Source organism: Podarcis pityusensis (assembly GCF_964106645.2).
Source record: "Podarcis pityusensis genome assembly, chromosome: 14".
NCBI lineage: Eukaryota > Metazoa > Chordata > Lepidosauria > Squamata > Lacertidae > Podarcis > Podarcis pityusensis.
In genome coordinates this window covers 45,496,158-45,519,444 of record NC_138039.1, presented here as the reverse complement: position 1 = coordinate 45,519,444, position 23,287 = coordinate 45,496,158, and the positions used below count along the sequence as shown (strand labels likewise).

The following is a 23,287-nucleotide window of genomic DNA, read 5'->3' as shown; positions in this document are numbered from 1 at the left end:
CTGTCAATTTCTCTGGTTAGAAGGATCTTCAGGTAGCAGGTGGAGGGAAAGACCTCTAACTGGGAGCTGCTGCCAGCCAGAGCAGGAAGCAGTGGTCCAAAGGGGCAAATAGTCTGCCCCAGTGGGAGGCAGCTTTCTATATTCCTACCGGATTCCATTTTGAAACCTTAGCTTCTTGTTCTACTCCTGTGCACCATGCAATTCATTACCTCGAATCACAGGCACTGCGTTGCCCCCAAGATTGGGGGGCGGGTGTGTATGTGATGTCTCCCGTGTATGTGATGTGTGTGTGAGATGTCGCATGATGTCAGTACGTTTCTGAGCACAATTCAAAGTGTTGGTGCTGACCTTTAAAGCCCTGAATGGCCTCGGTCCAGTATATCTGAAGGAGCGTCTCCACCCCCATCGTTCTACCCGGACACTGAGGTCCAGCACCAAGGGCCTTCTGGCGGTTTCCTCACTGCGAGAAGCCAAGCTACAGGGAACCAGGCAGAGGGCCTTCTCGGTAGTGGCACCCTCCCTGTGGAATGCCCTCCCACCAGATGTCAAAGAGAACAACAACTACCAGACTTTTAGATGACATCTGAAGGCAGCCCTGTTTAGGGAAGCTTTTAATGTTTGATGCATTACTGTATTTTAATATTTTTTTTGGAAGCCGCCCAGAGTGGCTGGGGAAGCCCAGCCAGATGGGCGGGGTATAAATAATAAATTATTATTATATTATTATCTGCGTCTTCCAACGCCATGGAGACCAAACTGGTGCAGTCTAGTGGAAGGCTGCCCTGGCCTGCGTGGTGTCAGGAGACCCCTTTCCACTTTCTCCACCCCACAGATAGTTTTGTGCCGCTCTATCCTGCACTTTTCTGAACCGTTTCCAGCTCTAAAGCAGCCTTTCTGAGTTGGGTCTGGGGAGGGAGGGAGTCTGCTGTCTCTCCGGAGTGGGGTAAGACACACACGTTTGGGCTCCGCAAGAGTTGTAGACAGAAAGTCATATTCTCCACGATTCATGCTAGTCTGTTCAGTACATTTGCTCAGCGTTACGCCCTAGGGCCTAATAATCTCATGTGCTGTGCTCTCTCTTTCTCTTTCCCCCGACAGCTTTGCAGCCTCTGAAGAACACGGAAAACAAAGAAGGTAAAGGAAAGTTTCCCCTCAGTGGTTGCTACCCATGTGTTGAGCTGCTTTGAAGTGAAAAGCAGCACGTTGCAGTCAATGTGCAGATTGTCACTTCCACAGGTCAAGCACGATACGCGCACCTTGGCAGAGCTAATAACCCCCAGATCTTTGACCTCTTTCTTTGCCTCCTCTTGATGGTGGTGGTGATTGCCCTCTCTGCCCCACTTGATGCCAGAGTGAGGGCAGGAGGCATTGCCCTCTGTCTGAATTGGCTTCAGTTGTCATTGCAAAGCCAACTCAGAGTGAGAACGTATTTTGGGTAAAAAGAAAGGAAGTGCCCACACGATGGAGCCCTGTTGCAGAACCGACTTTGTGTGTGATATTGGGGGGGGGGGGCTGTCTGAAACCTGCAAATACAGCAGTAAAGTTGGGTAGAACCTTCCCCCTTCCCTCATTCCTCCCCTGATCTCTCTCTCATCTCCCTTATCAACTACATGACACATCAGCGATGGGCTTCTGAACATGGCCCCGTAACTGCTTCACCTTGTAATGGGCCTGCAGGAGAAAATGCACACATCTCCCCTCTTTTTTCAGTTTGGTCACTTACCCATTTTCCACGTGGTTTCATTTCCTCCCTCCCTTTTCTTTCCAGACATTGGGGAAGAAATTGACTGACCAGAATTGGAAGGGAAATGCAGTTGTGCTACCACAAGGGTCACATAGCAAGCTGTGATCCTGCTCCTCCATCAATGGACTGCCGAAAATGTGACAGACGCAGCATGCACAGAGACCTTTCACCTGGCGCCTGCTGCAGTTTGCTGATTTTGGCCGTGACCAATTGCCTTCTCCCCCACCTTCTCCACAAAGATACAACCCTGAACTCTCTCTGTCCCCGTGAGACTCTCTTCTTCCCATTAGAAGCAAATCGTCGCTTACTGATGACATCCTCCCACCGCCAACCTCCCAGGACTGGGATGCTCCGAGTTCCCATTCCATAGTCTTACTGGGACGCTCCAAGAGTTCAACCACCAATGATCCTGTCAACTGATACAAAGGGAAAGGGAATGACTTCCTGCTTGAATGAGAGTAATTTGGACAAACCACATGTACTGTAAAGAAAAGGGGAGAACTTACAGATCAACTTGCCACTCAAACAGAGGAGATCATGGCACTCAAAGCTGTTTTGAGGGTCAGTTTTCAGTTGGATTTGCTTGTAGGCATGCCACCTGTCCAATTTTAGATTAGCATGGCTGGAGTTGTGTTGGGTTCTCTCTTATGTTTGCTGGAGGCTGGGAAATGACCATTGACTTTATAACAGGGGCAGGGAGCCCCTTTCAACCTGAGGGGCATTCCATTCTTTCAGAGCCCACATGGCCCTGCTGGATAGGGCTGGGAGCAAAAGTGGGAAGGGCAATGAATGTAAAATTTAACTTTGTAGGCTAGCTTCACGTGCACCTCTCTGGCGTTCATCGAGAGAAGGAAGAGGCACAGTCAGAGTTCCAGGGCACATTTCAGCCAGGCGAAAACACACCAGTTAGATGCGAAGCAGGGACACTAGGGGTGTAATGTGTAGAGTCCTGGGGGCCAAATAAAAATGACCGCAGGGCCACATTCAGCACCCAAACCTGACGTTCCCTAACTCTGCTTTTTAACCTAATGGCAATAGCTGCCAAGAAGCAGGAAGGGCCCTTCACTCAGCGGTGTAATGTACACATGCTTGGCAAACAGAAAGTCAGTCACAATCCTTGATGGCTCCACCTAGAAGAGTGTTGTCAGGAAGCACTGCTAGGGAAGATCTCTGTGGTAGATCCTAGAGATTTGGATCCCATTTGGAATCAGCAGTGCTGGCCAGGTGGATCAGTAATTGACTCAATGTGGGAGAGCCTCCTATTTTCCTAACTGAGCATAACTAAGAGATGCACAAGAAGGCATTATCTTTTTTGAAAAGAAAAACCATGTGAGGTGAATTGCTCTTTGAGGTCTCTTGGAAGAAGGGGATAAGATTCAGCACTAAGTCCTACTGGATGAAGCCATAGGTCCACCTCAGGGCCAACCAAAGGCCTGTGGGGAGCAGGGCAGCCACAGCACTCTCCCCACATGTGAGTCTCAGCAGTTGTTTCTCAGAGACTAAGTCCTTGTGGCACTGCAGGTAGAAGCATAGCTATCACAGCCAGTAGCCCTTGAGAGGCTTCTCCATGAATTTATCCAATTGTCTTTTAAAGCCTTTCAGGTTGGTGGCCATCCCTCCATTTCGTGGGAACGAGCTCCATAATGTGCTGTGTCGAAGTCCCTCCATTTGCCTGTCCTGAATTTTCCAATATTAGCTGAATGATGGCCTCGAGTTTCTAGTATTATCTTTGTGAAGCTCGCCTTCAGATGTCGGTCTCTTCTCCCTCTCAGCCTTCCTTCCACAGCTGGAAGACAATCACAGGCAAAATGGAGAACCTCTTTCCTGAGCTGAAATAGGAATGTGGCGCTGGCAGTGCCTTTACTCAAACGGCGGCCCCACTTGCTGAATGGGGCTTACTCTCAGCCAAGTCTGCATAACATTTCAGAAATCTTCTCCCCTTTACACCTCCCAGCTCAAACCCAAAGCCTTTATTCTGTGGAATGGGAATGTTTCAGAATTGAGCGCATTTCTGTTCTGTTGATGTTTCCTGTGCCTGGGGCAAAACGGCATATTGTGAGGTTCCACAAGGTGCTCATATGATTTTAGAGCCCACTGCAATCTCCAGCTGCTGTTTGCCATGTCTGGGAGCAAATCCACAACTGTGGGGGTGAGTGGAATTTGCAGGAATCTCTTAATATTAGATGCAAACAAAGGGAAAACTATATGGCAGAGCAACTGCTTTGGCCCAGCAATTGGGCTGCTTCTTCTTCCTCTGTTGGGAGAGAGAGAATTTCCATTCACTGTTGACAATGGAAGACTTTGGAGCCATGTTTTAAGATTCTGCTTTTGGTTTGAGCATTGCAACACAACAGGGTATGGTGTTTTGTATGCACCAGGGTAGCCTTATTTTGCCTTTTGCTTGCTTTCCTCCCAGTTAACCACCTGGTTCACTGGAGTTAAATTTCGTTGTTTTTTTTCTGAGAGAGCATTCAGTTCTGTCTCTTTGGTGTTTTTTAATATATAAAAATACTGGACTGAAAATGGATGGCTAGTCATGGTACTAGCGAAGGGGAATCTGCTGGTCAGATGGCTCCCTCTACCCCATAAGCTGAACCAAAGAGTAAACTTGGCTTTATTGCATTTCTGATTAGATTTCTACCCAACATAGTCTACATTATTTAGCATGTTATTTGCAAATCTGCAGAGATCTGGTTTATTGGGGAGGGCAGGGTTGCATTCTCCCTTTTTATCCCAACCCCCAAAGCCAGGGTAGCCGCCATGGTGCTTTCCAAGTGTTTGGAACTACAGTTCCCATTGGCCTCAGCCAGTGCGCTCAAGATTGATGGGAGTTGTAGCATGGCAACACCTAGAAAGCACGGTGTTGCTTACCGCTGACCAAAGAAGTTGGGGAGTACAGCTGGCAGACACTGAACACTTCAGAAGTAGAGTAGGTATTAGAAAGTTTGGGATAAGGGCTGAGGCAGTCTCTGTTGAACTGTGGACCGCTAGATGCCTCATTCTCACACTTCTTGCTTTCTAAGTCTAATATTTTCTGGGGATTTTCCTCTCTCACACTCAAAAGGGCTTAGAAACTTGCTGTGGTTTTTTTTTAATAAAAAAAAGTACATTTGAACTTTTTAAATTAATTAGCTATTTAAAATGTTAGAATTTGGAGTCCTTAGTGCCTTTGGAGAGATCTAATAAACATTTGGTTCTTTTGGGCGAATGTTTCCTTTGTGCATGGTAGAGGTGTGAGACGACGACAACAACAACAACAACAACAACAACAATTATTTATACCCCACCCTCCCCAGCCAAGGCCGGGCTCAGGGCGGCTAACAACCAATAATAAAAACAAGTTGAATGAATACAACTTAAAAACAAGATTAAAATACAACATTCAAACATTAAAATGCAGCCGCATCACAGGAGGCGAAACGAAAAAAGAAAGAGGGGGAGGGAATCAAATTGACTCCCAAGCCAAAGGCCAGGCAGAACAACTCTGTCTTACAGGCCCTGCAGAAAGAAATCAGATCCTGCAGGGTCCTGGTCTCATGAGGCAGAGCGTTCGACCAGACTGGAGCCAGAGTTGAAAAGGCCCTGGCTCTGGTTGAAGCCAATCTAACTTCCTTAGGGCCTGGGACCACTAGGGTGTTGCTATTTATGGACCTTGAGGCTCTCCGTGGGGCATACCGGGAGAGGTGGTCCCGTAGGTACGAGGGTCCTAGGCCGTGAAGGGCTTTAAAGGTCAAAAGCAGCACCTTAAATCTGACCCTGTACTCCACCGGGAGCCAGTGCAGCTGGAAAAGCACTGGGTGAATATGCTGCCATGGCAGAGACCCCGGGAGGAGCCTCGCTGCAGCATTCTGCACCCGCTGGAGTTTCTGGGACAGCTTCAAGGGCAGCCCCGCATAGAGCGAATTACAGTAGTCAAGCCTGGAGGTGACCGTCGCATGGATCACTGTGGCCAGGTCGGGGCGGGAAAGGTAAGGGACCAGCTGCTTGATGCAGCAAAGGTGGAAAAATGTCGCCTTGGCTGTTGCTGTAACCTGCGCCTCCATGGAAAGGGAGGCGTCAAGGATTACACCCAAACTCTTAACGGAAGAGTGGTACCTCAGGTTACAAACACCTCAGGTTGCAAACGCTTCAGGTTACAGACTCCGCTAACCCGGAAGTGGTACTTCGGGTTAAGAACTTTAAATCAGGATGAGAACAGAAATCGTGTGGTGGCGCCGCGGCAGCAGCAGGAGGCCCCATTAGCTAAAGTGGGACCTCAGGTTAAGAACGGTTTCAGGTTAAGAACGGACTTCTGGAACGAATTAAGTACGTAACTCGAGGTACCGCTGTATATGAAAAGGTTGGGGGGGGTGTCAATTATTTTCCTGTCCAAATATTTCTGTGGGGTTCTTGCCTATCTTCTTGGCCTCAAGGAGTGCATGATCCGAAGGCAGGTCTGATCCTTACCATCAGAGGCAGGTACAGTAGGCCCCCATTCCTGAGAGGAGGCTGTTGTCATTTCAGCAAGTGATCTCATAACAGGAATAATACAGTGGTGCCTCGCAAGACGAAATTAATTCGTTCCGTGAGTTTTGTCCCACCAGATGTCAAAGAGAACAACAACTACCAGGCTTTTAGAAGACATCTGAAGGCAGCCCTGTTTCGGGAAGCTTTTAATGTTTGATGTATTATAGTATTTTAATATTCTTTTGGAAGCCGCCCAGAGTGGCCGGGGAAGCCCAGCCAGATGGGCGGGCGGGGTATAAATAATAAATTATTGTCAGGGGTTCAGGGACAGAGGCACAGGGTAGGCAGGAGATGGAGAGCGATGGGGATGAATCCCAGGACAGCGAGGAAGAGGATGACAATGACTCTAGAGATTCCATGAGTCTTTCCAGTGAATCAGAGGATTCCCAGAAGGGGGCGCCGGTGGTCAAGGCCAGGGGAGCCCCAGGGGGGACTTGTCAGGAGCAGGGGGCCAGCGGGGGATCCCAAAGTGGGAGCTGGGCGTCAGGACCAGCCTCCCCGCCAGAGTGCAGCGAAGGGGGTGGAGGTTCCAGTGTATCAGGGGAGGCGGCTCCGGCAGTAGAGAAAGGAGGGAGGTCGGAGCAAGCCACCCTCCCGGAAGGGGAGGGGAGTAGTGAAGGGAGTAGCGTAGCTGTCAAAAGGAAAGTTAGAGGTTGGGGGCGCGCGCCAAGTTCAAATGTAGAGGCGCGCGGAAGTACAGGGAGCCCGGAGGAGGGGCCAGGTCCCAAAGCCCGCAGGAGGGGGCAAGAGCAGTCTGATTCCACGTCGGAGGAATCCAGGAGGGGCGAAACCCCAGCGGGCAGAAAGACCCTGCGGAAAAGGAAAGAGAGAAAGAGGTGGAGCAGCGCAAGCCTCTTAAACTGGTGCAGGGCAGGGACAGATTCAGAAGGGACTTCAGCGGTCTAAGCCTAGCAGACGTAGGGCTGCGCGCCTCGGATCTGAAGCAAACAATGAACTGCAATAAACACTTTTGTATATAAGAAAAGAAAGGCGTTGGTCTTTTGTGAGCTGAGACTTGAGGCAGCCCTGACAGTAAGTCCCTTCTCAAAAAAAACTGCAAAATTTTTTTTTTGCAAAGCTCACGAAGTTTGGCAGACATGACTACTGAGGAGCAGATAACGACCCTGCAAAACGCAGTCGCTGAACTCTCCGTTGCAGTACAGGTCTCTCAGAAGACAGTTGCCGAAGCAGAAGCGCGATGCCAGGATCTGCAAGCCAGGTGGGATCAGGCGTGCAAACAGGGGTTCCCAGGGTCCAGATCAGAGGGAATCGCTCTCGGAAGGAGGGGGGGCAATTTAGTAGCCCACTTCGATGGGAACCTGAAGCATTATCCCAATTTCAGAGCAGACGTCCTATACGCGCTGCATTTGCTTCGAAAAGACTTCAGAAATGAGGAGGAGAAAGTAGGCTTTATTGTGTCCCATTTGCATGGGGAAGCTAGAACCTGGTTACGCAATTTGTGGCGCGAAGATGGTCTTGCCCGCAGGGACTCTGACGAATTTATCAAAGCCATGGACGCTTGCTTCCAATCTACCGTTGACGTTGATGTGGCGCGCCAGGAGATGCATGGATTGCGGCAGGGCAAGGCTACAGTGCGTCAGTACCATTCTCGCTTTTTTGCATTGCTGAATGTGCTGGGCTGGGAAAAGGACTCCCTGGCAGTGAGAGACTTGTTCTGGGAGGGGCTTCATGGCTCAGTAAAAGATGAGCTGGCTAGGGGAGACAGACCTCAAACCCTAGCAGACGTCGTCCAGAAGGCACTCACGATAGGGGTGCGCCACGAAGAACGCCCTTGGCACAGTGAGGAGGGGCGTCACGTCCGCCCACCAGCTAGAGCGCCTCCTTTTCTTCTTCCCAGGGACCTGGGACGTACAAATCCCTCGCCTATGCTGAAGGGAGGGGAGGAGCCAATGGAGCTGGGTCGTGCAAAGGCTCAGTCAGCTGCCGGAGCCTCAGCGTCCGGAGCAGTCAAGGCGAAGCCTCCTAGAGGGACCAGGAAGTGTTACATCTGTGACAGTCCACAACACATGGCTAAAGAGTGTCCCCAGAGGCTCCAGAAGCACACTGCAGCCTTAGCAACAGTAACAGGGGAAGAGTTCCAAGGAGAACAGTTTCAGGGAAACGAGAATGCCTGGTTGGAAGCAGAGATGCTGGGGCTCCACCAGGCAAGTCAGTGAAGCAGTCCCCAGCGCTTTTGCAGCCTACAGACCCCTTACCACCCAAGCCAGTGGTGCAGCTCACTGCTACTCTCCAGCTACCTAATGGACTCACCCTGGAAGTCCCCATTACGATTGACTCAGGGAGCAACGCAGACTTCGTGGGGATGCAGTTCATCAAGCAGCATCACATAGCGCTACTACCAGCCACGCTGCCTCTGAACGTCGTCACGGTAGATGGCAGAAAGTTGCTGGGTGGGCAAGTGGTACAACAGACGCCACCCATGCTGCTGAAAATTGGGAATCATCGCGAGGTCATTAGTTTCAATGTCACCCAACTGTCAGACACGCCTATAGTGTTAGGCATGAGTTGGCTGGATAGACACAGCCCATCATTAGCGTGGTACCAGCGGCAGCTCACCTTTGGTTCGTCCTACTGCGCACAACATTGCATCCAGACAGGCCAGGAGGAGGAGGGCCAGGAGGAAGGGCAGCAGTTGCATCTAGGCATGGTGCAGGCAGTGCCCCACAAGTACAAGGGGTTTTTGGAGGTCTTCTGTGAAAAGGAAGCTGACCAATTACCACCCCACCGGCCCTACGACTGTGCAATTGACCTCTTACCACGGGCAACGCTGCCGACTGCGAAGCTGTATTCCATGTCTGAAGATGAAATGCAGGAACTCCGGGAGTTCATAGATCACAATTTGAAGCGGGGATTCATCCGAGAATCTAAGGCCGTGGGGGGCAGTCCTGTGTTTTTCGTGAAGAAGAAGGACACGCCCCAAAAAAGGCTCATTGTGGACTATAGGGCCATCACCTCGATGACAAAGCCCAAGGCCTTCCCCATGCCCAAGATTGACGACCTGCTCGCGACGGTGAGGAAGGGGAGGATCTTCACCAAGTTGGATCTACGCGGAGCATACAATCTAATACGCATGAGGGAAGGTGACGAGTGGAAGACGGCCATGTTCACGCCGCTGGGCACCTATGAATACAGAGTTATGCCGTTTGGTCTCCAAAATGGCTCCCACTGTTTCCAAGCATTCATGCACCACGTGCTAGCAGGACTCCTCTACAAGAAGTGCGTATGCTTCCTCGACGACATTCTGATCTTCTCAGAATCGCAGGAGACTCACGAGAGAGACGTAAAGGAGGTCCTGCAGAGGCTACGGGAGCACAGGCTCTACGCCAAACTGGAGAAGTGCCAGTTCGACGTGACGGAGGTGGATTTCCTGGGCTACCGGCTGTCCGACAAGGGACTAGCCATGGACAGCGCCAAAGTCCGCGCGGTGTTGGACTGGAATAGTCCGCGCAATCGGAAGGAGGTCCAGAGGTTCGTCGGTTTCGCCAACTTTTACCGCAAGTTCATCAGGGGTTTCATGAAAGAGACGGCAGCTATCACGGACACCCTCAGTTCCAAGAAGAAAAAGTTCACCTGGACGGACCAGGCGGAGCAGTCCTTCAGGAGACTTAAGAGTCTCTTCGCGTCCGAAGACCAGCTGCTACACGTGAATCCCGGCAGGCCCATGAGGGTTGAGAATGACGCATCTGACAGAGCAGTGGGGGCCGTCCTCTTGCAGGAAGATCTGCAAGGGAACTGGAGGCCCTGCGCTTTCTATTCCCGGAAGCTCAGCAAGTCGGAACAGAACTACACCATCTGGGACAGGGAGTTGTTGGCCATCCACGCGGCTTTCAAGGCGTGGCGGCACTTCCTTATCGGAGCCAAGCACACCGTGCAGGTCCGCACGGACCACAAGAACCTAGAGTATTGGCGCACAGCGAAGCTCCAGAGCCAGAGGCACATGAGATGGGCGGAATTCTTTGCGGATTTCGATTTCCGGATAGAGTATATCCCGGGAGACAACAACGTCATAGCGGATGCGCTCTCCAGGAAACCGCAGTATCTCGAGGAAGCGGCACCAGTGGCAGCCAGGCACATTTTCGCACCGCAAGTGTGGGCGTGCGCTTCCGCCGCCGTGGACCTGGACGCGGTACGACGCGCGCTACAGACGGATCCTTTCGCACAATCCAAGATGGAGGAGGTGCGAAGAGGGACAGCAAAGGACGGCGAATTCCAGATACGCGACGGTCTGCTGACCCGCAAAGGTGCTCTCTACGTGCCCGGAGACGATCTCCGCGCGAAGGTTTTACAGCAGTTACACGACGCACCCAGCGCGGGTCACTTCGGCAAAGAAAAGACGGCGGACTTAGTAGCCAGAGACTTTTGGTGGCCCCAGATGCGGGGAGAGGTCGCGGATTACGTCGCCAGGTGTGACATTTGTCAGAGGTCCAAGCCAGTGCACAAGAAGCCAGCGGGATTGCTGGAACCACTGGAGACGCCACTACAGCCGTGGGAACGGGTGGCGCTGGACTTTGTTACTGATCTGCCCAGTTCGCGGGGCAAGACGGCGGTGCTTGTGGTTGTAGACCTGTTCACCAAGATGGCGCACTTCATTCCTTGCGCGAAGGTGGCAACAGCGGAACAGACCGCCAAGCTGTTCATAGACCACGTGTTCCGGGTGCACGGCTTACCGCGGTCCATCCTGTCCGACCGGGGTCGCCAATTCATTTCCAGTTTTTGGCAGAAGCTCCTGGGCATCCTGAATGTCAAGATCAACTTAGCGTCGGCGAGACACCCGCAAACCAACGGCCAAGCGGAGAGGGTCAACGCCATCATGCAGCAGTACCTGCGATGTTACGCCAATCAAAAGCCTGCAACTTGGGTGGACTACTTGCCGATGGCCGAGTTTGCCTACAACAACACGAAGCACGCATCAACGGGGGTGACACCGTTCTTCGCCAACAATGGGCGACATCCCAGAACCTTCCCGGCGTTGGAGACAACGACGCAGGGGGAGTCGCAGGGAGCTGAGCATTTAGCAGCAGAATTGCAGGAGGTCCACGAGGAGCTACGACGGCACTTGGAACTAGCTAAACACGCCTACAAAGTGCAGGCAGACAGGCACAGGAGGGCAGGAGAGGACATCCAGGTGGGGGACTGGGTATGGTTAGCAGCCCAGGCGGTGCCGGCCAAGTCGTTAGCTAAGAAGAAGCTAGGACACAAACAGTTAGGGTCATACCAAGTTGAGGGCAGGATCAATCCCGTAGCTTTTCGGTTGACCCTCCCAGAAGGTTCCCGAATGCACCCGGTCTTTCATAGGTCGGTGCTTACACCCTACAAGGCCCCACACAGATTTCAGGAGCCAGGGACGGCACCAGACCCACGTAGAGAGTCACCGGGGGGGGGAGTCACCGAGGACCCCGACACTCAACGAGGTCACGGAAATTCTGGACTCGAGATGGGGGGAGGAGGGAGTGGAATACCTCCTTGCCAGGGAAGGTACCCCGGCCAGCGCCAACAGTTGGGTGCCAGATTATGCTCTGGAGGAACCTCTTCTTAAAGACGAGTTCCATGCACTCTTCCCACACAGGCCCATGCCAGAGGAGTATTTTGACGACTGGCTTTTTACGCCCACACTTTCAGGCAGCACCTTCCGGGGGTTCTCCTCCGCAGAGGAGACCACGCCGGAATCGAGCCCTCCAAGGGGATCGTGCTCGGGGGTGGACACGGACCGCTCTTATTGGTGGGACGATCAACCAGAAGTGGGGTGGCGAAGGGGGCCTTGGCAAGCAGCATCGCCTGAAGTAACAGGGGGAGGGAAGGGTTTGGATGTGTTGGGGGAGGACCCCGGTTTCGAGCACGCATACACTGAACTGGAAGCAGAGGAGATCGACGTCGATGAACTGTATCCAGCGTCTACCCCCGCTACAACGGAGCTCCCGGAACCTGCGCCCGAGCAGCGGGAGGGGGGAAGGGGGGCTTCAAGGGGGGATGGATGTCAGGGGTTCAGGGACAGAGGCACAGGGTAGGCAGGAGATGGAGAGCGATGGGGATGAATCCCAGGACAGCGAGGAAGAGGATGACAATGACTCTAGAGATTCCATGAGTCTTTCCAGCGAATCAGAGGATTCCCAGAAGGGGGCGCCGGTGGTCAAGGCCAGGGGAGCCCCAGGGGGGACTTGTCAGGAGCAGGGGGCCAGCGGGGGATCCCAAAGTGGGAGCTGGGCGTCAGGACCAGCCTCCCCGCCAGAGTGCAGCGAAGGGGGTGGAGGTTCCAGTGTATCAGGGGAGGCGGCTCCGGCAGTAGAGAAAGGAGGGAGGTCGGAGCAAGCCACCCTCCCGGAAGGGGAGGGGAGTAGTGAAGGGAGTAGCGTAGCTGTCAAAAGGAAAGTTAGAGGTTGGGGGCGCGCGCCAAGTTCAAATGTAGAGGCGCGCGGAAGTACAGGGAGCCCGGAGGAGGGGCCAGGTCCCAAAGCCCGCAGGAGGGGGCAAGAGCAGTCTGATTCCGCGTCGGAGGAATCCAGGAGGGGCGAAACCCCAGCGGGCAGAAAGACCCTGCGGAAAAGGAAAGAGAGAAAGAGGTGGAGCAGCGCAAGCCTCTTAAACTGGTGCAGGGCAGGGACAGATTCAGAAGGGACTTCAGCAGTCTAAGCCTAGCAGACGTAGGGCTGCGCGCCTCGGATCTGAAGCAAACAATGAACTGCAATAAACACTTTTGTATATAAGAAAAGAAAGGCGTTGGTCTTTTGTGAGCTGAGACTTGAGGCAGCCCTGACAATTATTATTATTATTATTATTATTATTATTATTATTATTATTATTATTTTGTCGTCTTGCGATTTTTTCCGTCTTGCGAAGCACGGTGTCGGGAAAGTTTTGGAAAAGCTTCAAAAATCACCAAAGTCTTTAAAACCTCAAAAAAAGGCTACCACACCACGTTCTATGAGTTGCTCCTCGAAGTCAAGTCGCAACTGTATTAACGGTGTTAAGAAAAGGGAAACAAACTTGCAAGACGTTTCCGTCTTGCGAAGCAAGCCCATAGGGAAAATCGTCTTGCGAAGCAGCTCAAAAAACAAAAAACCCTTTCGTCTAGCGAGTTTTTTGTCTTGCGAGGCATTCGTCTTGCGAGGTACCACTGTAATAATAATAATAATAATAATAATAATAATAATAATAATTTATTATTTGTACCCTGCCCATCTTGCTGGGTTTCCCCAGCCACTCTGGGCGGCTTCCAACAAAGATTAAAAATACATTAAAATATCACACATTAAAAACTTCCCTGAACAAGGCTGCCTTCAGATGTCTTCTAAATGTCAGGTAGTAACCATGGATGGTGATGCAGTTTCAACACAAAATATCCACGATCCGCATACCACCAGGGGCATCTGTGCCCCAGGCGCAGAATTGTTAGGGGTGCAAAATTTCAACAACCAGTGCAGTCTTAATAATAATAATAATTTTTATTTATATCCCACCCTCCCTGGCCAATACCGTGGGCTCAGGGCATCTAACACCAAATATATGATACATTAAAAGCACAAAATCGAGACTTCCGGGTTGGCGCCATCGCCGAATGGCGGACTCCCTCCGAGCTCCGGAGGGAGTCTGCTCGGCAGGGGCTGGGTCCTACCGCACCGGCGATGCGGGGACCCTTAAAAACCACGGCCACGAGGGCCGTGGACATGGAGACTCGGCTGGCACCGTTAGCGCCCTCCCGACTCGTGAAGGAGCCTTTTTAAAGGCTACGGATCGGGTGCCGGGGAGAAGCGTGGTGCTTTGAGTCCTCTGCTATCCCTGCCGAGCGCAGCCGCATGCCATCCGGCGGAGAGCGCTGACTTCTTCCATTGAAAATTCGGACTTCTTAACAACAACCCGTGAGTAATTTGGAAACCGGGTTCAAAAGGAGGGAAAAAAAAGAATTTTTTTTTCGAATTGGACGCGAGCGGGGGGGGATCCAAAAAGGAAGTCAGTCCCCCCCCCTACTGTAAACCTTCCAAAACAAGGACGGGGCAACCAAGGTCCAAAAAGATTTGTACTGCTGATAAAAACTAAAAATTCCACGATGGGGAACTATAAGAACTGTGCTGGAGGAAGAATTGAGGGAGAAGAAACGTAACCCCCCCCCCTGGGAACCGGGGTGATTGAAGAGAGAGCCTGGTGAAAAGAGTCGGAGATTTTGACAGCTGTCAAAGTAGCTGTCAAAGTCGGAAAGCAGAGAGGATTTTATTATGAGAACCTTGCTGGTTAAATTTGTTACAATTTGCTATAACTTGTTAAAACTTGGATACAAAATGGCGAAAACATGGATAACAATCGGACTTTTGGACTAGAGAAAACAAAGTTACAACAATCCCCCTAGAGGAGTTTCGGGACATTACAAAGATGGTCGTAAGTGGAAAAATACCATTGGAATTTTACAGGACTGGTTATCTTCTGGGAAAGCTGCAAAACGGAAATAATATTTTGTCTACAGGGTGTTTAGCTAAAGGAGACAATAGAATTTTCTATTGAAGAAAGGAAGGGACTGAACGCAAGTTTTTGTTCCTGAATAACAATAATCCCTGCAGAGTTACTAAGCTTCTGAATTAGAACGTTTTAGCAGCGGAACAAGAGGAAATTGGACTACAATTTGGAAAGAACAATGGGGGGAGTTTTATTAAAGATCTGAAGTTAAGTGTTTTTTTAAAAAAAAAAATAATTATAAAAAGAAAAAGCCAGCAAGGAGTTGGGGGAAATAGGTGATTTATGGACTTTAAGAATTCCAGGCGGATAACATGGTTTGGTGGTCAGGGGGAAATTAAACCGGGGACAGGGGGGGGAGAACTAAAATCCAAAGGCTTGTTAACTTCTTTTTTTTTTTTTGAACTGGCTCTTTTTTATCTATTATACTTTTTATTTCTTATTTCTGATATTTCTATTGTGTGGGGTGTCCTTATTATTAAAAAAAGGGAAATTGTGGAATGAAAATGGGGTGGGCCCTGGGAGAGAATTTTTGTCTTTTATTAAGGGTATTGATGAAGAGTGTATAAATTTTAAATTCGGATAATGGTCTAAACAAATTAAGTTTCAATTAGAATTGAGAGCTTGTGGAGCCAACAATATGAAAGAGGAATATGGTAGGGGTGGGGGAAGGGGGGAGTCCCGGAAAGTGGATGTATGAAAATAAGGCTTTGAATGTATTTTAATTCTTACTTTCTGTATTTTTGAAAATCTTAATAAATATCATTTGAAAAAAAAAAAATAAAAGCACAAAATCAAACAATTGGTTAAGATATAATTCAAAATCACATTTAAAATCAGAATAAAATTAAGCGGGAGTCCACGAATCACACCCGTAGGGGTAAGTAATATTAAATGTTCACCAGGCCCGGCTACCCGTGCTGGTCCCATATGGGCCGATAGAGTCAAGGAGGCCACTTACATACAGGGTCGCATAGAAAGAAAGGAGGGGTTCAGACTAGGCCCGGACCAAAGACCTGGCAGAACAGCTCCCATCTTGCAGGCCCTGCGGAAAGATGTCAGATCCCGCAGGGCCCTGGTATCTTGCGACTTAGCTGCAAACTTCCATTGCAGACGCAGATAATAATATAATAATAATTTATTATTTATACCCCGCCCATCTGGCTGGGCTTCCCCAGCCACTCTGGGCTGCTTCCAAAAAAATATTAAAATACTGTAATACATCAAACATTAAAAACTTCCCTGAACAAGGCTGCCTTCAGATGTCTTCTAAATGTCAGGTAGTTGTTTATCTCTTTGACATCTGGTGGGTGGGTGTTCCACAGGGCGGGCGCCACTACCAAGAAGACCCTCTGCCTGGTTCCCTGTAGCTTTGCTTCTCACAGTGAGGGAACCGACAGAAGGCCCTCGGCGCTGGACCTCAGTGTCCGGGCAGAACGATGGGGGTGGAGACGCTCCTTCAGGTATATTGGGCCGAGGCCGTTTAGGCATGCGCATGCGTACTCCATCCATTCCCCTCCCTCCCACTACCCCCCTCTGTGGTGCCACTGCATGCCATTTTCTTAACTAAGGAGTGCGAGATTTCAGTTTGAGCAGGTAAAAAGATTATGGGGCACTGTTCATTACAATTTTTTCGTAATTGGATGTTTGATACTTTTAGGGTGGGGCTACTGCATTCTTGCCTGTTGGAGGACTTGAAATTCAACAGTAAATTTGCACGGGGTGGTTCATTTTGAATGCTCACCATTGCAAATCTGGATGAGGCCATTTGTGCAAGAGCATCAAGGCTCTGTCTGGGCCTCTCCTGCACAGCAAGCAGGGCCTGCTGACAGGCAGGTGGCAGAATCAGTCCATCAGTTGGATAAGAGAATTCCAACTAGAACTGAGGGAAATTCAGACAGGGAAAGAAAAGCTCTTGGGCAAGCTTTGCTAACTTGAATTCATTTCCAAAACCTTTTGCATATTCCCACCAACATGACTCCCCTCCCCTCAAAATGTCCCCAATTATGGATGTTGTGGGATCATGTATAATTTAGGGGTAGAGAACCTTGTTCATCTTGAGGGCCACAAGGGGAACCTTTCAGGGGCCACATCCCAGTGGTGCATGGGGCCAGAGGCAGAAGTGGGCAGAGCAATGCGTGTGTCTCTTACCTTTGTACACTAGGCTACATTTCAGAGAGGCAAAAAGATTCCTGCGTTGCAGGGGGACTTGTCAGCCATGGTCAGGAAAGCGTTCTTCCCGAGACTGGTTATAACCTGTTAAAAGGTTATAATTATGGTCTTCAGCACGATACATCTGTTTGAGGATGCACATGTGTCAAATGAGATGTGACTTTAAGCACATGATTCAGAAACACAAACTGGCCACATATTTCCATTTACCCAAAGGCAGCTATGATCTAAATTGGGAGAGCAGCACAGAGCAGAAAGAGTTCAATCCATCTCCTGCTGCACCTCAGCCCTGATTTGGGTTGGGGCTCCTGTGGCTGCTTTTTGTAGAGAAGGCGATGTGACGAGTCCAAGCACATTTTTATTTTAAAAATGTTGTGCTTCCAAAAGTAAAATGGATTAAATGTCCTGGAGAGATTGCAATTCTTTTGCGTCAACAAGAGAATGTGAGTTGGGGGGGGGGCGGGCTCTTTTTTCTAGAAGCCCTGCTTTTGGTGTATGAAAATTTGGAACTAATGAAGCTTTTTCCATCATGTATATAAATGGTGAGGAAAACTTCATCTGTCTGAACTTAATGTGAAGGAATAATCCATGCTCAAGGCCCTGAAATCAAGATATACTATGTCCACAGCATTCCCCTGATCCACCAAGCTTGTACAACAAAAGAAATGAGATTTGTCTGGCATGACTTGCCTTTGAGAAACCCATTCTGGGTCTTAGGAATCACAGCATCCTTTTCTAAGTGCTCACAGACCTGCTGGGCTGCTGCTGCGCCACTCTTGGGACAAGGGGGGTTTGGGAGGGTGGGGGCTGCCCCCTATCTTGGGTTGGAGGAATTGGGAAGCAGGCTGCTCCTTCTCTTGGTGTGAGGAGGGTTTGGAGGCTGCCCTTTCTATTTGGGGTGACACGAGTGCTGCTCCTTCTGTTGGGGGGGGTGCTCCTGGGGGAAGCTGCCCCCTTCTCTCATGGCGGGGGGACCTGGGAAGGGGAGGGAGTCGGAAGGAGCTGCCTGGCCTCAGGGTCTTCCAGGCACACTCTGGGGTGAAAGGGAGAGAAAAAGAGAGAGCCACTCCATTCATTCATGAAATTATTTCTGTACTGCTTTGTCTCTCTCACACACATTCATTCTTGGAAGCTGTTTACAGCAATCCAAGCCATAGAAGGATTAAAGACAGGCATGCATTAACCCTTTGTGGAGGGCTGTGTCATCCTCTTGTCATGAATATAATGCAGGGGGATAAGTGCATACTTACAAGTATATAGAAGTACAAACACAGCCCCATACCCCGAAAGAAAGCGCTACAGAAAAATGGCAGTTGCCCTTTGAAATTTAAATCCCCTTAGGAAACAGCAGCCTCTATAGGAAAAACAGTGTAAGTAGCAGGCTGGGCTGTGCAAAAGGGCTTGTCCACACCTCAGCCATCAAACAGCAGGGGGCAAAGCAGAGACACACACCTTGTGGAAGTTGTTATTATTAAATGTATTTATTAAAGGTATATACTGCCCTTAATCCACAGATCACAGGGCGTTGATGACATAAAAATGCAACATAAAAGCACAAAATACATGAGAACAGCAAGAACAAAAAATAAACCCACCCCCATGTAATAATGTTATTAATTAAGGCCTATAAACTCTCTTTTATGAATAAAAACACTATAAATGTTCAAATAAAATGTTTTTATAACAAAATACCTAAAGAAGGTTATCTACCCATAAATATAGGACTATGCGAACATATAGGACTTGTGTCTCTACTGTGGAGGCTGGGGACGTATGGCAGCCACATGACCGTCAAAGATGGGGTCTTGCTGTAACAAGAGAGTCCACTGCTAGCCGATTTTGACACCTTCAGCCAACAGCTCCAAGCCATGTACACAGTCCCTGTGAGGACCCAGACTGCCAACCGCCTGATCAGGGAGCTGAAACAGGGGAATCGGTTGGTGGGGAAGTATGCCAGTGAATTTCAGCTGCTGGCACAGGACTTGGCCTGGAATCAGGCAGCTCTAGTGGACCAGTTTCAAGAAGGGCTTTCAGACCCGGTTCTAAATGAACTAGCCCACACAGAGTGCACAGCGGACCTGCAAAACCTCTTCGGCCACTGACTGTGAGCAGCATGTACGCACCATGCTGCAGAGATTACAAGAGCACTGCCTGTTCACCAAGCTCTCTGAGTGCAAGTTTGGCAAGCCCACCGTCGACTTCCTGGGCAATCGCATTTCGGCCGATGGCATTGCCATGGACCCTGGCAAGGTGGAGACTATTTTGTCCTGGCAGCCTCCCCATAACCCCAAGGAGGTGCAGCGCCTGCTGGGATATGCGAACTACTATTCTTCGTTCACCCTGCACTTCGCTCAGGTGACAGTACCTCTACCACCCTCCTTTGGAAAAAGGCTGTGTTTGTCTGGGACGGTGCAGCTCAGAAGGCATTAGACGCCTTGAAGGCTGTGTTTGCTTCTCAGCCTATCCTTCGGCAACCAGACCTGGCACTGCTGTTTGTGGTGGAAAGTGATGCCTTGGATGCTGCGGTAGGGGCGCTGCTACTGCAGGCCGACCCACAGCCTTCAACGTTCTACCCCTGTGGGTACTGCTCCCGAAAACTTCAACCGGCAGAGCAGAATTATGGCATTTGAGACAAGGAACTATTGGCTGTTGAAGTGGCCTTTGAGATGTGACATCATTTGTTAGAGGGGGCCAGTTATCCAGTTGAAGTTCGGACAGACCTTCGGAACCTAGAACATCTCCAGTCAGCCAAGAAGCTGAATCAGCGCCAGATCCGATGGTCCCAGTTCTTTGATTTCAAGGTCATCTATATTCCCAGCAGCCAGAACCAGCGGGCTCTCATATTCCACTGGCGGTTGCGTATTTAGATGCCTACTTGAACTCCAGGCAAATGGGGATTAAAGGGGCTGGAAACAAACTATCATAGTCAACTTCTGAATGCCACATCTTCAGACCAGAGCGCTTGAGCTTTGCCGAAGAGCCACGTCAGACTCGGAAGAATATTCATCAGTTGCTGATCTCAAGATCTCCTGTAAAAAGGGGAGCTCAGAGGGGAGGGGTTAGGGGCCTCTGAGAAGGAGGGCAGCCGCCGCAAGGGGGGGTGTCCGTTCACATCACCCAGCGGAGGAGCACTGGCATAGCAACCCCTGCTGGTGCCAAGGGCGGGTGGGGAGTGCACATGCGTGCACACACCCCATGGGGGTGGAGCATCCCAAGTGGGTGGGGCACACAGCACAAGTGAATGCCTCCCTCCTGGGAGGGACGCAACTGGTGTATGTCAGCCCAGAGCTGCTGGAAAAAGCATTGTGGGGTGTGCCACTGGGAAGGCGCTCAGGACTGGGGAGGGAAACATGCAGGCCCATGCATGCCAGTCACATCCCTGCTGGATGTCCCTTCCGGGTGCCCTCCTGGTGGTGTGCCCTGTGATACTTTTCCCAGCAGCGCTGGGCCCACTCGCGGCTGGGAGGGATGCAGTGGCTGGGGCACCCTGCTGGGTGGCACATGCCAGTTGCGTCCAGAACTGCTTCTTCAGGCACCGCTGGGTAGCAACTGAGGCTGGGAGGGAAGCGGTGGGTGGATGCTGCCTGCCCAGGCTGTGCACCACCTGCATCTCGCGGTGAACCCTGTGCTGCGTTTTCAGGCAGTTCTGGGCCCGACTCCTGGAGGGTGCCCTGCAGCCCCAGTGCTGCCCAGGGTGCCTCCCCGCCCTCTTCCTATGCTACTGCTGTGGAGCTTCCCAGAACGGGCTCTCTTCCAGCATGAGGGCCCCATGGCCCCATGGGAAACTTCCTAGGGAGCACTTGCTGACTGTGGAAGGGGCCAGGGCCCAAAGATGAGGCAGCCATGGATGCGGCTCCCACCTTTGCCCTGTTGGCTACAGTCCTGTCAGGTCAAAAGTCACCCAACCCCTCCTCCCCAGATAGCCTCTTATCCCAGGTATGGGGTCCAACCAGGCAAAGACCCTCAAGTGGAGTGTGGTGTCAGTATAGGGGGATTGTGGGGTCTCTCAAAGACCCCTCCTCTGGTTCTCTCCTCCACCACTGGGTCTTTCAGCTGCTTCTTGCTCCAGAGGCATACGTGGCCCCCTCAGGTTTGGACTAGCCCCCTCTCCCTTGCCCGTGACTCCAGGTGAGCACAGGGGGTGGTCCTGCAATGCAGGTGAGCACTGAGAAATAGTGGGGTGCATGACAAGGGTGTTTGAGGGGTGTGGCAATGGAGCTCAAAGTGAAAACCTCTTTAGTTTTCTCAGTCTGTGTGAACAAAGAGGGGCTAAGGGATTGGCAAGGCTGGAGACCCTGCCCCTCCATGCCTACTGTCACTCATCCTTTTGGCTTTGATCCTCCCCCTCCAACACACACACATAAAAAGCTCCCCCCAATGCATCCTCTCAGGCTCTGGATTTAGACACAAGATTCAACTCATTGCCCTGCCTCTCATAGCCATGTGCAGATGTTGGAAAGTGTTCAGAGGAGGAAATAGGTCTGGCATACCAAGGGGCTGCCCCCACCCTTATTTCTCTGGCCTGCTAGGACACCCTCTCGCACCCAGGCTCCTCACCTTCAGCCTCTCGAGGTTCTTTGAGATCCGGGACATGAGGTCCTTGATGGTTTGCTTGTCTGGCTGCTGCACCTCTGCTGAGAGACAGGGAACCTCCATGTTAAAAGGGTCAGCCTTTGAGATGCCACCAGGCTCTTTGCAAACAGGCAGCTGCTGCCCAGGACGCTTCCTAGTCTTGCCTCCTTTAGTGCCCATGAGCTCCCTGGGTGGCTGAGATGGCACAAGCCAACTGTCCTCTGTGGACCAAACCATCCCAACTGATGCCCACTCTGGCCCTGTTCTCCAGCCCCAAATACCCAGGCAGGGAAACCTCAGGGAGGACACCCACCACCCACCAACCCCTCCCGTCAACTGGGCCCCCTTCCCCAGGCAAAACTAATGGATTATACAGAAATGGCAAAGCTTACCGGAAGAATAAGAAACTAAAGAATAAGAAGAATAAGACACTAAACATTTTATAATGGAATGGAAATGGGTTATTGAATATTTACAAATGAACTGTAAACAGATTAAGACATTGGCGGGATTATTGCAAAAACCTACAGTTTCAAAAATTTATATGAGAATAGATGATTAAAAGAATGAGTTAAGATAATTTGGAGTATGCAGAAAATGTGAAAATAAATATAAGGAACCACAGAAAGAAGGAAGTCGAGGTTCGAAATGTTAGAATTATAGTTGAACTACTGTTGTAATATAAATGAAAATTTATAAATAAAATTTTAAAAACCACACGTAACTAACTCTGTGCCAAGTCACTACAACTTTTTAAACAGACAAAAGGCGCTCCCAGTTACTTCTTATTTTGCAAAGAGTGCAGAGCTGATCCCCAGGGCTGCTCTCCTGCAGATGACTAACAAGGTCCTCTGCTCCACTTTCCACATTGGACAGCGAGTGGCTGATTCTGGCTACTCCTGATCAGAGCCAGGATAAACCCCTGGCCAGTCACCCAGTGTTACGATGCTAAATTACTCTGATGTTTTCTCCATCAAGCCTCCCCAAACCTAGTTCCCTCCAGATGTTGCTACAGGACTCCAACTGTTGCAATTCTATTGCAATTTGGATGGTGACAAAAAAGGAAACTCAGAAAATTCATCAGAAAACTCCCTGGGAAAATTGCTGGCTCATGTAACACAGCATGGGAGTTAGAAAGGTCAAATAACCAAGGAGCATCTTTAAAAACTAGGCATGTGGTGGGGGCACAAATCTTCAGGATGCCTCCCCCCTTTCCCATGACTTTACCTTCTACGCCACCAGCAACACATTATGAAAAAGATCTTCAGAGCCAGAAAGACCACAAAAGGCTTTCAAGACCACAAAAGAAGGATCGCTCCTTTATGGGCTGCTAACTGATCCAACTGGCTTTCAACTGACCCAGGGATCCTTTTAAACAACTCACCTGGCCTCCTAGGAAACAAAACATTCCCCAGGATTCCACAGCTGGTTGTGAGGTCAGAGCCTGGCCAAGGACTGGAGCCAATGGGCTCCGGGCTCCAGGAACGCTCTCTCTGCCAGGCCCATGGCACCACTGGGCAACTTCAGGAAGCTGCCAAGCGTCTGGCCCAGCCCTGCATTTACCCCCAAGCAGAAGGCTCAGGCAGCTGGATCTAGGCTCCCCTTAAGAGTTTCCCCAAGTCCTCCCAGCTTTGCATCCCTCTGGATAATTGAGAAAATAAGGCAGGCCAGGACTGTGGTCCAGTTTCTGGAACCTCCTTAAAACTCACCTGTTTGCCCAGATGTTGGCTAGCTAGTGGTCCATCATTTGGTCACGGTGTATTTTAAGTTCCAGTGGGCTGAATCTTCTTAATTTATTTATTTTTTGTGGGGGTTTCATTGTATTATGGAACC

The 23,287-nt window shown here is 50.4% G+C and overlaps 1 protein-coding gene and 1 long non-coding RNA gene across 3 annotated transcripts in view; one reads left to right on the top strand and one right to left on the bottom strand.

The window, feature by feature from the left end:
* The window catches only part of CD276 (CD276 molecule), a 45,904-nt gene extending 40,952 nt beyond the window's left edge, over nt 1–4,952 (top strand). For both annotated transcript variants that reach the window (XM_080980522.1, XM_080980521.1), the window contains exons 7-8: nt 1,099–1,134; nt 1,769–4,952. In XM_080980522.1, the coding sequence (XP_080836648.1) occupies nt 1,099–1,113 (15 nt within the window). In that variant the 3' untranslated portion in view covers nt 1,114–1,134; nt 1,769–4,952. The remainder of the gene's footprint in view (nt 1–1,098; nt 1,135–1,768) is intronic.
* Nucleotides 4,953–18,344: 13,392 nt separating this feature from the next.
* Nucleotides 18,345–21,773, bottom strand: LOC308462731. The gene is made up of 2 exons (XR_013979277.1): nt 21,440–21,773; nt 18,345–19,911 (listed from the first exon to the last, which is right to left on the bottom strand). It is a non-coding gene; the product is annotated as an uncharacterized lncRNA (long non-coding RNA).
* Nucleotides 21,774–23,287: the final 1,514 nt, after the last annotated feature.